The 14,542-nt window shown below is 38.8% G+C and overlaps 1 protein-coding gene across 11 annotated transcripts in view; it reads left to right on the top strand.

Annotated features, from left to right (window-relative positions):
- Positions 1–14,542, top strand: part of BCLAF3 (BCLAF1 and THRAP3 family member 3) — a 75,531-nt gene that overhangs the window by 42,003 nt on the left and 18,986 nt on the right. For 7 of the 11 annotated variants that reach the window (XR_007722376.1, XR_007722377.1, XM_050775114.1 and 4 more), the window contains 2 exons: positions 6,764–6,878; positions 8,426–8,515. Coding sequence is in view for 9 of the 11 variants with exons in the window: in XM_050775114.1 (XP_050631071.1) it covers positions 6,764–6,878; positions 8,426–8,515 (205 nt within the window). In the remaining 2 variants the exon portion in view is untranslated. The remainder of the gene's footprint in view (positions 1–6,763; positions 6,879–8,425; positions 8,516–14,542) is intronic. The other 4 variants (XM_050775117.1, XM_050775116.1, XM_050775120.1 and 1 more) reach the window with 2 other exon arrangements.

Here is a 14,542-nt window from a genome sequence, read left to right as displayed (position 1 = left end):
GTGGATGTCTGTACTGGATAATTGTGGATAACTGTACTGACAAAAAGTGAAAAAAGTCCACATTTTGTGGATATCGTCCATGAAATTGAGGCAGGTGTAGTAGAAAATGCAGAGGAGACCTAAGTTTGAATCTCATCTCTCTCACTTTACAAGCTGACCAATCTTGGACAAATTTGCTTAGTCTCTGGAGCCTCTTCATCTGTAAAATGATGTTAAAATCAATTTATGCTATGGGGCAGTTATGAATATTAAATGAGCTGGCACATGTGAAGTACTTATGTCATATATGGCAAATAGGTCCTCAGTAGATTTTTCTTTCTTAACCTCATACTTCTGTTTAGGGGGCCTCAGTAGTCTAGATCAACCCCAGTTTATCTCTAGTTCTGAATACCACATGGATGGAACTCATGGCAACTCTGGGGCCCCATATGATTATGAGGTATAATTGAACAGGACAGCATTTCCAGTTCACTTGAGTTCTTACACTACTTGGATCTCCCAAAAAGTGAGACTGTATGAATACAAAGAGACAGTGCTAATTGTTTTTCCGTAATCTTTTGTATCAAATTGGTAAGATACTGTATTTGACAAGACCTTTAAGTCAAGTCTGTAGCTAACTAGGTCAGAATACGTGGACTTGATTCTGACAATAAGTTCAGGACTAATTAAAACATGGTGAAACGATGTGTTGAGGCATATAAAACAATTGAAAATGAAAGAGTTAAAATGTTGTCCCTTGCTGTGTGAAAGTCTCCAGTCTCCTAATGGTTAATGCCTGACATGACTGTGCTCCTTAATGACACAAGCTCTCTGTCATGCTTTCCTTGACTCAACAAGTGTAAGAAACCCCGAGTACCAAGAAACAGGTTTTAAAAACAGATTTAAGACAATCAACATATTTTAAAGATTGTAAGATGCTTTAGGATGTATATTTACCCCTTGACGTGATTAAGAACTTGAGCACTGGAGTTGGACCTGAGTTCAGTGCCTGGCTCTTAGATTCCTAGCTATGTGACCGACTTTGGGCAGATTATTTTGTCTCTGTTTCCTCGTCTGTAAAATAGGGATAAGAGTTGTACTTGCCTCACAGTGGTGATTAAAATTAAGTAAAGTGATGAGTATAAGGTAAAGTAGCTGGTCAGCATTAAGTACTATGAATGCTAGCTTTGAGGACAGTGTGATAATGTGCAAGGATGTGTTCCTACAAGCTGTCTTTTGCTGGATCTGTTGGATTATTTTATTTGTATCGGATAGGTGGTGAGGCAGAGTGGAGCCATGAGGAGTTTTTAAAAGTGAGACATTACTTAACATTCATCCTGCAAAAGTAAACAATTCAGTAGTTTTTAGTGTATTCACGAACTTATGCAACCGTCATTACTATCTAATTCCAAAACATTTCATCACCCCAAAAGTAAACCCTCTACCCATTAGCTGCCACTCCCTGCTCCATTTCTCCTTCCCCCTTAGTCCCTGGCAACCACTGTTCTATTTTCTGTATCTATGGCTTTGTCTAATCCTGACATTTCATATAATCATTTTGTTGTTGTTGTTGTTTTGAGACAGGGTCTCTGTCACCCAGGATGGAGTACAGAGGCATGATCACAGCTCACTGCAGCCTCGACCTTCCGTGAGGCTCAGGTGATTCTCCCACCTCGGCCTCCCGAGCATCTGGGACCACAGGCTCCTGCCAGCATGCCCGGCTGATTTTTCATTTTTTTTTTTTTGTAGAGATGGGGTTTCACCATGTTGCCCAGGCTGGTCTCAAACTCCTGCGCTCAAGGGATCCACCCGCCTCAGTCTCCCAAAGTGCTGAGAGTACAGGCATGAGCCACCACACCTGGCCTGACATTTCATATAAATACGATAATAGAATATGTGGCCTCTCAGAACTGACTTCTTTCCTATAGCATAATGTTTTTAATGCTCATCCATGTTGTAGCGTGAGAATTCTTATGTATGGCTGAATAATATTCCATTGTATGGCTGTGTCGTATTATGTTGATCCATTCACCAGTTGATGGACATTTGGGTTGTTTCCACTTTTTGTCTATTGTGAATAACTGTGCTGTGAACATTTGTGTGCAAGTTTTTGTGCAGATACCTGTTTTCATTTCTCTTCAATATATGGCCAGGAGTGGAATTGATGAGTTTGATGGTTACTCTATGATTAACTTTTTGAGGAACTGCCAGACTGTCTTCCAAAGTGGCTGGACTACTTTACACTTCCACCAGCAGCATGTGACGGGCCCAGTTGCTCCATATCGTCGCCAACTCTTATTATTAATCTCTCACTTTATCCTGATTCAATTTCCTTATTTAAATAAGAAAAATATTTTATCATTTTATCTTAGAAATTCAATTTATGAAAATTGACCTCATTATATATTATGTTTTTATATAAACTTTTAATATCAAGTCAGGGTAGTTTCCACAGAAATGTGAAAGAAATGAAACATGATGCGATCATAAGTCAAAGGATGTAGTGATTTCTCACCTGTGCAGTTTTCCCTCAAAAAATTGTATGCAGCCTCTTTGTCTGTGTTTGCTCACTGGTGTATCCCCACTGCCCTGAGCTCAGTTCATGTTTGTTGAATGAATGGATGAAGAGTTTCCAAAGGAGTAGACAAGACAGAGGATACCTAAATTGTAATGCATTTAGATTTAGGTTACTATTCCCTGATACCTTAGGATCTTTCACAAGCAAGTCTAACACTTGGGGATTCTGTCTAACCTCTAGGACCCATCGGTTCTCTACAGGTGTTCCTTAACTTTTGATAGGGCAACATCCCGATAACCCACTGTAAAGTAAAATAATTGTAAGTCAAACCATTGTAAGTTGAGGATGGTCTGGATTTGCTTCCATTTCTTACCCGTTTCTTACTCTAATGTCTCCATGTTTTCTCCTGACATACTATTTCTGCCTTTTCTAACTGTAGTTACTAAGTTTCCTACAATGTAAATGAGTTGTTTTATTATAGAAGTATGGAGTGTGTTTGATAATGTAGCTTAAAAATAGTATCAGCGGACTTGAAGAGGACATCAAACTGCCAAGAATTTCTTTTATTTTTTATTTTTTAACAAGGAGTTGGAAGGACAGTCTGTCGTTTAAGCTGGGCAGGTTACGGGAAAACATCAGTTTTTATTCTTGCTATTGCAACAGTCATAATCTATACTGAAGTAGAGTACACTTTATAAAGATATTATATTCATATAGTCAACGGGTATTTATATATTGATTTCTTTGTTCTAGTTACTGTTCTAAGGACTGGGGATATAATGAAAAACTATATACAAACCTTTGTCTTCATGTTACTTATAATTTAATGGTAGAAGAAAGAAAATAAATACATGTCAGTGGAGTGATAGGTGAAAATAAGGCAGAAGAGGAAATTTAATAGCAAAGAGTGACATGTGTGATACGGTTTTATTTAGGGTGGTCATGGAGTACATTTATGACTTTTTAGAAAATGTAGCTGGCTTGTGAATTAAGTGAGGGAGTTAGCCATAGGGTTATTTGAGAGGATAGTATTTCAAGAGAGGGAACAGCAAAAGCAAAGACCTTAAGACAGATGCATGCCTGCTTTTGTTTAAGGAATAGAAAGGGGGACAGTGGGGTTGTGACAGGGTAGTAAAGGGAGAGAGTTAGTAGATGAGGCCAGTCACGAATGACTTTGAAGAACTGAAGGACATGAAGACTTTGTATTTTATTCTGGATGAAGTTAGAAAACATTTTGGGTTGTAACCAGAGAAGAGACATAATCTCACTTAAATTTTAAAAGGATCACTCTGGTTGCTGGGTGGAGAATGGACTGTAAGAGCTAGAGAAAAAAAGTATTTCCTTCTTAAGTAATAAAAAAAGATTAGCGGTAGGAAATCTACATGATAGGGTCGACATGGTAGAGTGGACACATCAGGGAACCAGGCTGCTTAGATCTTCTTCCTCTCATATCCTCTGTGTGTAGCATCTGCCTCATGATCCAATATGGGTATCTGTGCTTTAGCCATCATGTCCTCATTCTAGCCTTTCCTTTAAAGACTTCTTGAAATTTACACATGATAACTTGTCCAAAATTTAGTCCCATGGCTATGCCTAGCTGCAGGGCAGCTGGGAAATAGATTCTCTAATCTGAGCATTCATTTGCCTGGTCAAAAATCAGATATCAAAGGATTTAATTTTTGTATTGTGACAAAATATACATATCCTAAATTTACCATTTTAACCATTTTTAAGTGTAAAATTCATTGACATTGAGTATATTCACTTGTACAATCATCACCAGATGTTTGTATCCACTTCCAGAACTTTTTCATCTTCACAAACAGTAACTCTGTTTCCGTTGAATAATAACTCCTCATGCTCTCCTCGCTGCAGCCCCTGGTAACCTCTATTCTTTCTGTCTATATGAATTTGCCTATTGTGGGTATCTAAGTAGAATCAGACAATATTTGTCCTTTTCTCTCTGGCTTCTTTCACTTAGCATAGTATTTTCAGGGTCAATCCATGTTGTATCATGTGTCAGAATTTCATTCCTTTTTAAAAAAAATTTATTCTCTTTTAAGGCTGTAATACTCCATTGTATGGCTGTACTACATTTTGTTAATCTGTTTTTCTGTTTGTGGACATTTGTATTGCTTTCGCCCTTTGGCTATTGTAAATAGTGCTGTTATGAACGTTGGTATTGTCATCTTTTTGGTTATAGCCATCCTAGTTAGTGTAAAGTGGTATCTCATTGTAGTTTTAATTTGCATTTCTCTGATGACTAATGATGTTGAGCATCTTTCCATGTGCTTATTGGCCATTGGTATGTTTTTGGAGAAATTTCTATTCAAATCCTTTGCCTATTTTAAAATCAAAGTCTTTTTATTGTTGAGGTGTAGGAGTTCTTTGTATATTCTGGATATAGCTCCCTTTTCAGATATATGCTTTGCAAAGAGAATTTTTAAAAATCCATTGCTTTGTTTGTAGAAGTAGTCATATACACTAATGGTAATCATTTGGAAAAATATAATAAAGTATAAAATCAAAAATATAAGGCATTCCTGATTTTACCAGTCAGAGATGACCACTGTTAATATTTAGTACATTTCTTGTCATTTATTTTTTTCTGGGCACATATGTGTATATTTTAAATAGTTGAAATTATCCTCAATATACAGCTTTGCACTTTACTCTTTTGACCTATTGTCGTCAGCGTTTTGACAAAACATAGGCCTTTTTAACATTTAAAAAAACCCTGAGTGTCTATTTCATGTCAGATTCTGGGATCAGAACTGGGACCACAAAATGAATCATCCGCAGTGCTTCCTCTGAAGGAATAGCAACTTGTTCTGTTAAACAGACAGGTACACCAGTAGTTACAAATACGGAGTGATAGGTGTTAAGACCCAAAAATGCTACATGCGCACATACCAGGGAGCACCTAGTTCACCTCAGAAGGGTTTAGGAAACTTCCTTGAAGAGGTATAAATGGATCTAAATCTTTAAGTTAATCAAAGTAGAAGGAAATGGTCACAGAAGGAACTGCACATGCAAAGGTGTAGAAGCAGGAGAGATTGCTGGGTGCCGGGAACCACATGAGCTTCAATATTCCTGGCTGGGCGCGGTGGCTCACGCCTGTAATCCCAGCACTTTGGGAGGCCAAGGTGGATGGATCACTTGAGGTCAGGAGTTCAAGACCAGCCTGGCCAACATGGTGAAACCCCGTCTCTACTAAAAATAAAAAAAATTAGCGGGGCATGATGGCACGTGCCTGTAATCCTAGCTACTCGGGAGGCTGAGGCAGGAGAATTGCTTGAACTTAGGAGGTGGAGTTTGCAGTAAGCCAAGATTGCGCCACTGCACTCCAGCCTAGGCGACAGAGCAAGACTCTGTCTCAAAAACAAACAAACAAAAATCCTAAGGCTCAGTGTGCTTGTTGGGGAGATTGGAGCAAGGTAGCAAGGGCCAGAGCAGAAAGGGCCATGGGGTCACAATGAAGAGTGTGGAAGTTATCTTGTTGCCAGTGGGGAATCCATGGGAAAGACTGAAGGTGGGCCTGTGGAAGACACAGGAAGGGGCTGAGAAGCATTGTGGAGAGATGCAGGGTGTGACACGGAGAGGAACCCCCAAGGGCTATGGAAATGAGGCTTTGGAGATCAGAGGAAGATCCAGGGAAGGACCTCCCTCCCAGATAGGGCTGCCTGAGAAGAGCCCTTTGTGGCCTCAGGACCTCATGATGACGGGAGAGAGGCGGCTGTCGTTCCCTGCTGTGGCCCTGCAGTATCAGAGGCCTCAGCTCTGCCAGTGAGGGGACCCTGAGCCAGTCATACACCTTGCCTCTGATGAATGGGCTGGGTCATGAGCCCTTGGTGCTTCCACCAGTAAGAGCCTGTTAGCAAGAAGGGGAGGGGGGCAGTGCTGCCAAAGGTTCTAGAGCAGTAATTATCTTTACACAAAACACACATTTCACATATGGTTTCGGGGGTTACAGCCCCCAGGAAGCCTATCCTTAGACCCCAGATTGAGAACCCTGGTTCAAGGAATGTTTTTCCCCATTGCTAACCTCCAACTTAGGTAAATAACATTTGTTGGAAAATGAGGCAAAATGACGGGTTTAGGCCTAATGACTATCATTTGTAATTTTAGTAGTGATAGATCATTGAGATTTAATTTGTGTGCTACTTTAATTGTTTCTGAAGGGGCTTTTTAAAATTATTCTTGTTTATTTGTTGGAAAAAATGTTATACTAATAAAATATTCTTATTTTCTCTCTTTCCTTATTAGGGAAGATCAGAGTTCCAGTTTTTCAAAGGTAAAGAATGTTCATACTGATGGATTCCAAAAACCCATGCATTTTATAAAATCAAATTTAAAAAAATGTATTGAAAAACCTTACATGGTAAGATCACAGTTCTAAAATTTTCATTTTTATAATTTCTTCTTCTCCAATACATCGGAATGTACAGGGATCACCAATATTTTTCACGTTTGTAACTGTTCATTAAGTATATGTTATAAGATTCCATTGATACGTAAAGTTATTATGACAGAAGAAATGGTCATTTCTTACTTGATTTAGTAGCATTTTATTGGATTCATTAAATAAAGCTAATAAATCTAGCTTTCTTAAGATTTTCTGGGGGGCCAGGTGCAGTGGCTCATGCTTGTAATCCTAGCACTTTGGGAGGCCAAGGCAGGAGGATTTCTTGGGCCCAGGAGTTCAAGACCAGCCTGGGCAACATGGCTAGACCTCATCTCTACAAAAAATAATAATAATAATAAAAAAATTTCAAAAAAGATTTTTTGGGAACAACTCTTAAGCTCTCTTGGAACATATTTATTAAGGCATAATTTACATACCATAAAATTCACCCATTTTAGGTGTACAATTTAATGATTTTTAGTAAATTAACCAAAGCGTGCAACCATTACCGTAGTCCACTTTTAGAATGTTTTCATTACCCAGTATGAGCCCTCATGCCTGTTTCGTTACTCCCCTTTGCCACCCCCAGCCAACACTAATCTACTTTCTGTCTTAAAGATTTGCCTTTATATAGAGCAGCTCACAAAATGGCAGCTAGCTTCCATAAGAACAGGCAAGTAATGGTGAGAAAGATGGAAGCCAGAGTTGGTAACCTAATTTCACAAGTAAAATCTCATCCTTTACCATATTCTTTTTGCAAGAAGCAGCTTCCTAGGTCCTGCCCACATTCAAAGGGAGGAATAATTGGTTGGATCACTGGGAGCCATGTCAGCAGTTGCCTAGTACAGTCCTTCCTCTGGCCAGACTCCACAGAAAGTGGAAATAATAGAAGGTGATAAGACTGTTGATTTTAGAAAAAGGAAACCATCTTGAGAATTGGCCCCATCTTTTCTGTTTCCACCGGCTAAAAATGTAATCTATTCTGTTTCCACCAGAGGATTTTGGTTCCTCATAGTTACAGACTTACTAATGTAGTTCTTTCTCTTATTTCTGATACTTTTCTAGCCATGGCAAGAGCATCACCTCAAATCAGTTACCTGAGTCAGGAATACCTGCCTCCTGCAATGTTGAGGATTTGTATTCTTCTTAGGCAGTAGGAACCCTTTAGCAACTCCTGATAGTAATGGGTTCATTTCTCTCCTAGGTGCCTGAATAAATGCTAGATATGTCCTCGATTTTCTCAAACTCACTCATTATGTTATACACGAGTATGTTTTATACTTGTTACAGGCATAAATGATCCTGGCTCCTCACAAACTGGCATGGATCATGGTAGTCATTGTCGAGGGTCAAGTTAGCATGGGTCAAGGAGGAGATGTGTATGTGCTCTACGGCTAAGCTCCCTGCTCCCTGCTTTGTGTTCTTAATCCTGTACATTTAAAATGTGTTTTCTAATGGTAAACAAGCTTTTAAAATAAACTTTAAAGTCTATTAACCCACACCACTACTTTTTTTTCATGCAGAATTATACTACGCAGAGAAAAGACATAATTACTCACAAACCATTTCAGGTTGAGGGAAATCGCCGAAACACGAGAGTAAGACCTTTCAAGGTATTGAGTGTTGTTTTCCATTTAATTCCAGCTTTGGTTTTATGCTTTGGACATAATGTTTTAGTGTTAGTAAATCAAGAGCTGTTTTGTAATATGATTTCAAATGGTAGCTATAAACTAGTATTTCTCGACATTTGTAGTTAACTGTAATCAATTTATTGATGACCCCTTTCCTTATGACTTGATTTTCAATTTTTTTTTTTTTTTTTTTTTTTTTTTTTTTTTTTTACCAGTAGAATCCTTTTCCAAATATTACATGGAAACACAAATACATAAAACAGATGCAGGTGGAGTGGCTCTAGGTGGGGAGACAGGCAAGACTGCAGACCCTCCCTTTAAGCCAGAACCTTTACCTCTAAGATACACGTGCAGAGCTGTAGAGCTTTCTCCAAGAATCACAGATTGAAAAACCCTGCCATGGACACACAACCCTTAGAGGTGTTCTGGGTCATCACAGGAAGATTCTGGTCCAGGTAGCTTTGTTAAAGCATATTTTATCACACTTTAATTATTGGTACATCTGTATCTGATATGAATGATAATTTTTAATCAACCAATATGTTTGATTATCCAGAACACCTCCTCCCCCAAATATATGGAGTTAGAATTATAATACAAGGTATTATATTTCTTTTTTTTTTTTTGAGGCGGAGTCTCCCTCTGTCATCCAGGCTGGAGTGCAGTGGCGTGATCTCGGCTCACTGCAACCTCTGCCTCCCAGATTCAAGCTATTCTCCTGCCTCAGCCTCCCAAGTAGCTGGGATTACAGGCACGCGCAACCATGCCCAGCTAATTTTTGTATTTTTAGTAGAGACAGGGTTTCATCATGTTGGCCAGACTGATCTCAAGCACCTGACCTCAAGTGATCACCTTGGCCTCCCAAAGTGCTGGGATTACAGGCTTGAACCACTGCACCCGGCCCAAGGTATTATATTTCTGTCTCCTTGCTCACAAAAGTTGAGGTGCTTTTAAAATCAATTTTGACAGTTTCTTGCCTGTAATAGGTACTTTATTCATATTTTTCACTCATATTGTCTCCCTCCCCTAAATAAAGGAAAGAATTTGAGCTTTTTGTGTAAAAGTGGCAGGCAGGCTTGATAGAGTAGTTAGCTCATTAGGAGGAAGTTAGTATGAACAGAAAAGTAGTAGAAACTATCTAAAATTATGGACTAGAAGGTTAGTTGAGTGAGGTCTATTAATATTGGCTTCTTGAGAGTCAAAATTTATAGATGTTGAAAGATTTTATTCAACGAGAGTAACATAATTTGTAGGCATTGAATAGATTACATTTTTAGCCAGTGGTTTGTATATCTAAGAACATGTGTGACACGAAGTTTTTAAAAATAATTACGGTCATAGAATATATACGTGTTTTATGCCATCTTTTGATCTCTTGAGTAATGGGGCATCACATCAACTGAAAATGTGATGTCTGCATAACTTATAGACAATATAGATGGGCTTTCAGATCTAAGTGCTTCCTACATGTTCTGATTGGTCAGATATAGTTGATTATAGTATTTTTCTAAGAGCATCATAAGATTTATTTTCTGTTACCTTTTTTCTTTAAGGGAAGATACTTTAACATAAATTCATAGAAAAATGTTTTCAAGATATATATAACTTTACCTCTTGAGCAATCATTTAAAGTTATATAATGTTATATGAATGCTTAGAAGTGTACAATTCTTTGTAGTAAAATAGTGGGAAGAAATAATCCTTCCTAAGAAAAGGAAATATTGGCCAGGCGCGGTGGCTCAAGCCTATAATCCCAGCACTTTGGGAGGCCGAGACGGGCGGATCACGAGGTCAGGAGATCGAGACCATCCTGGCTAGCACGGTGAAACCCCGTCTCTACTAAAAAAAAATACAAAAAAACTAGCCGGGCGAGGTGGCGGGCGCCTGTAGTCCCAGCTACTCGGGAGGCTGAGGCAGGAGAATGGTGTAAACCTGGGAGGCGGAGCTTGCAGTGAGCTGAGATCCGGCCACTGCACTCCAGCCTGGGCGACAGAGCGAGACTCCGTCTCAAAAAAAAAAAAAAAAAGAAAAGGAAATATTTTGCTTGGGTACTGTAGCTCACACCTGTAATCCCAACACTTTGGGTGGATCACTTGAGCTCAGGAGTTCGAAAAGAGCCTGGGCAACGTGGCAAAACCCCGTCTCTACAAAAAATGCAAAAATTAGCTGGGCATAGTGGTGTGCACCTGTAATCCCAGCTACTCAGGAGGCTGGGGTGGGAAGATCGCTTCAGCCTGGGAGGCAGAGGTTGCAGTGAGCCGAGATTGTGCCACTGCCCTCAGGCCTGGGTGACACAGCGAAGAGACCCTGTTCCAAAAGGAAAAAAAAAAAAAAGGAAATATTTTGCTATAATTTACTTTTTACATGAATTGGACTAGTTCAAAGCAACGTAGTAATCACCTTAGAGGACATGTAGAAATGGATTGCATCAGTCTCAAGATTAGCTCTGATGTGTCAGGTTTGTGCAGATAGTCTTAACATTAGTGTCTCATTATAATTCTGTTTTACCTGAAATTTTCTGTAGCCTTAAGAAAATAATTGAAAAATAGGCCTGGCATACATTTTTTTTTGTAAAATTATGTGCTTCATTATGTCTGACATACCCATTTCTGAAATAATTGTGAAAAGAGGAATCTGCTTGGTTTTGTTAACTATTCCACTGTAATACATCATTTGTGCATTTGTTTTCCCAATATGGCTCATAATCTGTTTCCTCTTACTAAGTACTCTGAGGATGGAAGTTAAATAAAATCAACCAAACACTAAATTTCAAAAAGAATAAAATCTATTTCTTTGGCCAAGTCTTTGAAAATTATTACAGAGCCATTGTACTTATTCTATTTAGATGTCTATATATTAGGCCATAATTTTAAAGCCATGGTTCAGTCTAGCATACATTTTGGCTTTCACTAAATTAGAAGCTTAATATTTTTGATGTTATGGGTCTTGCTGCAGCCAGTTCTCCCCTTTCACAACTTCATAACTGTCTTCTTGTTAAAAAGCAACAGCAGCTCGAGTAACAACAACTCACCTAAGACCTAATCTCTTTTCCTCCTGGCATTGCTTTAGTTGCTGGTTAATCTAAACTTTATTATCAAAAGGAAACAAATAGTGTTTAAAGAGGGTTGTTATTTAATGCAGCCATTGTAGTGTTTGTAAACAATTTTATTGACTTCTTTAGAGGTTAATAGTGTATTCAACCTTATAATAGTTTATTTAGGAGTTATTATTGTTTAGCTCTTCATGTTGAGGAAATCTTGACTCATATCTGGCCGGGCATGGTGGCTCACGCCTGTAATCCCAGCACTTTGGGAGGCCGAGGCGGGCAAATCACTTGAGGTCAGGAGTTCGAGATCAGCCTGGCCAACTTAGTGAAACCCTGTCTCTACTAAAAATACAAAAATGAGCTGGGCGCAATGGCATGTACCTATAGTCCCAAGTACTCTGGAGCCTGAGGCAGGAGAATCGCTTGAACCCAGGAGGCAGAGGTTGCAGTGAGCCCAGATTGCACTACTGTACTTCAGCCTGGGTGACAGAGGGAAACTCTATCTCAAAAAAAAAAAAAAAAAAAAAAAAATCTGGACTCATATCTGTAAAGGTGTATAAATATTTATTCAGACCCTAACTTTCTATAAACGAAATGTGCTTTTGTTTGCTTTTGTAATTTTGGCTTCTGTTTTCAGCCTTAATCATTTACAAATAGTAAACTCTTTCCCTGAAACATTCTAAAAGGGGCCACTATTAGTTTCATCCCATTTGATTGGACCCTGGTCATGTAGTAGTTGGAATGTGACTCAGGGATGTTTTTTATTAAAAACAAAGAAAGAATTTGATTTAAAGACAAAACTCTTCCCATGCACCTTTGTGATGAAACATTTACATGTAACTAGGTTGTCTTTTCCTTTTTACTTGAGAAAATTGAGAAGATAAGAACAAATTAGCAGATAATAAAGTTTATGTGTCAATCTTCTGAGTAAAATTCTGATTTTATTTAAAAAAACACATTTGGGAATAAATTTAGTATGCAACGGCTGCTATTTTAAAGATATAGAATGTATAGCTTTTATTCTGACCCTTGTACCTGCCTAATAAATGAGCACTGGTTGAGTTCTTAGCTCTTGAGTGGTAAGGCAAATGAAAGAATAAGACTTCCTGCTTGTGCCATTCAAATTAAATGCTCTTTTGTGCATTTCAAGCATGGAGAGCCCTTTTCCTGGATCTTGGTAGACTCCTATTGGCAAAATCAGAAGGAGTAGCTGCGTCTCTAGTGCTTAGACCCAGCATCTCTACTCATTTTCAGCCCCTGAAGGAAAAGAGGTGGATCTGTTTAGTCTTTGTACCTTGCATATGATATTAGGTATGAATTTTGTTAAATAAGCTCAGAACAGTTTTATAGTTTACTATGCCTGAGAGAGGACGCTGGGTCACCAAAGTCTTTCTTTCTCTACCATATTTCTCTCTACTTCTTGGAATTAGATCTTCCAATATTCAAGTTATGCTGAACTGATCTTGTTAAAAGTTTCATTCAGCTCAGGGTTTTTCTTCGTATGGCTTCAAGTTTATTTTCTATAGGAGAATTTAATTGAATGATTTTGGGGAAGAAATCCCTTTCATAGTCAAGAACTTAATGCAGCTTCTTCCAGTAAGTTGGCAAGTAGCTAAGTTTTTAAGATTTAGCAGGGCAGAGATAGACTCCATCTATGAACCTTTGCGCCACTGCTCCCATCTGTTTTAGATTATTCTCGGAGGATGCTTGGAAATGCGGGGAGACACAAGCAGTGTGTGATATGGGAAAGTGAGGGAGGGAGATTTGGAGAATTGTTTGGGAAGGTTTGGAGAGGATTGGTTCACGACTGACAAAACTGAGGACTGTTTTCCTCTTCCACCCCCAGCAGTAAATTAACAAGAGACCATTTCTCTTATCAACCACATGAGAAACACACGAATATCCATTGTCCTGTTATGTCTAATGTAGTGCTGCACAATATATGCAGGTTAGGAAATGTTCTTTTTAAGTAATCGGTCTTTTGTAGTAAAGAAAGATTTGTTTGAAGGTATTAACAGGAATAAAGTTAAAATATTTTTTGATTCTTAAATAGATATTGATACTTAATATCTTTCCCTCTCATTGGGATTTGATATATTTCACTATGAATCAGAAGAATAATTTTAGTTCATTAGAGGTTCTGAACATTTTATTTTGTTAGCTTGATGAATTTCAAGAATTAATTTCAAATTCTTTTCTTTTTTTATTTTTTTGTAGAGACAGGGTCTCGCTCTGTTGCCCAGGCTGGTCTTGAACTCCTGGCCTCAAGCAGTCCTCCTACCTGTCTCCCAAAGTGCTGGGATTATAGGTGTGAGCCACTGTGGCTGCCCTCAAAATCTTTTAACTTAACAGTTTTCAAAATTTGGTTTGATATAGGTTTTGTTGTTGTCGTTTTGTTTTTTTGAGACAGGGTCTCGCTCTGTCACCCAGGCTGGAGTGTGTGGCACAATCACAGCTTACTGCAGCCTCTACCTCCAAGACTCAAGCTATCTCCCACCTCAGCCTCCTGAGAAGCTGGGACTACAGGCATGAGCCACCATGCCCAGCTAAGAATAAAAATTAAAAATATATATTAATATATAAAATGAGCTAGGAAGCCAGCTTGAGAGAAACATACTTTGTCACCATCATTAACTCTTTCTGTTTTAATATCTATAAGGCCTAGAATCCAGACAGCTCCAAGTATCAGACAGTTTTTCATCTGTTTTTTGTTTTGTTTTCTTTAAGACAGGGTCTTACTCTGCCACCCAGGCTGGAGTGCAGTGGCGCTCTTTCGTGCTTTTCAAGCATAGAGAGCAGTGACTCGCTACAACCTCCGCCTCCCAGGTTCAAGCAATTCTCCTGCCTTACCCTCCTGAGTAGCTAGGATTACAGGCGCCTGCCACCACACCTGGCTAATTTTTGTGTTTTTAGGAGGGACGGGGTTTCACCATGCCAGGCTGGTCTCGAACTCCTGACCTCAA

Source organism: Macaca thibetana, chromosome X (assembly GCF_024542745.1).
Source record: "Macaca thibetana thibetana isolate TM-01 chromosome X, ASM2454274v1, whole genome shotgun sequence".
Taxonomy (NCBI): domain Eukaryota; kingdom Metazoa; phylum Chordata; class Mammalia; order Primates; family Cercopithecidae; genus Macaca; species Macaca thibetana.
Note: the sequence above shows the minus strand (reverse complement) of the source record. Positions and strands in the feature narration are given on the sequence as shown.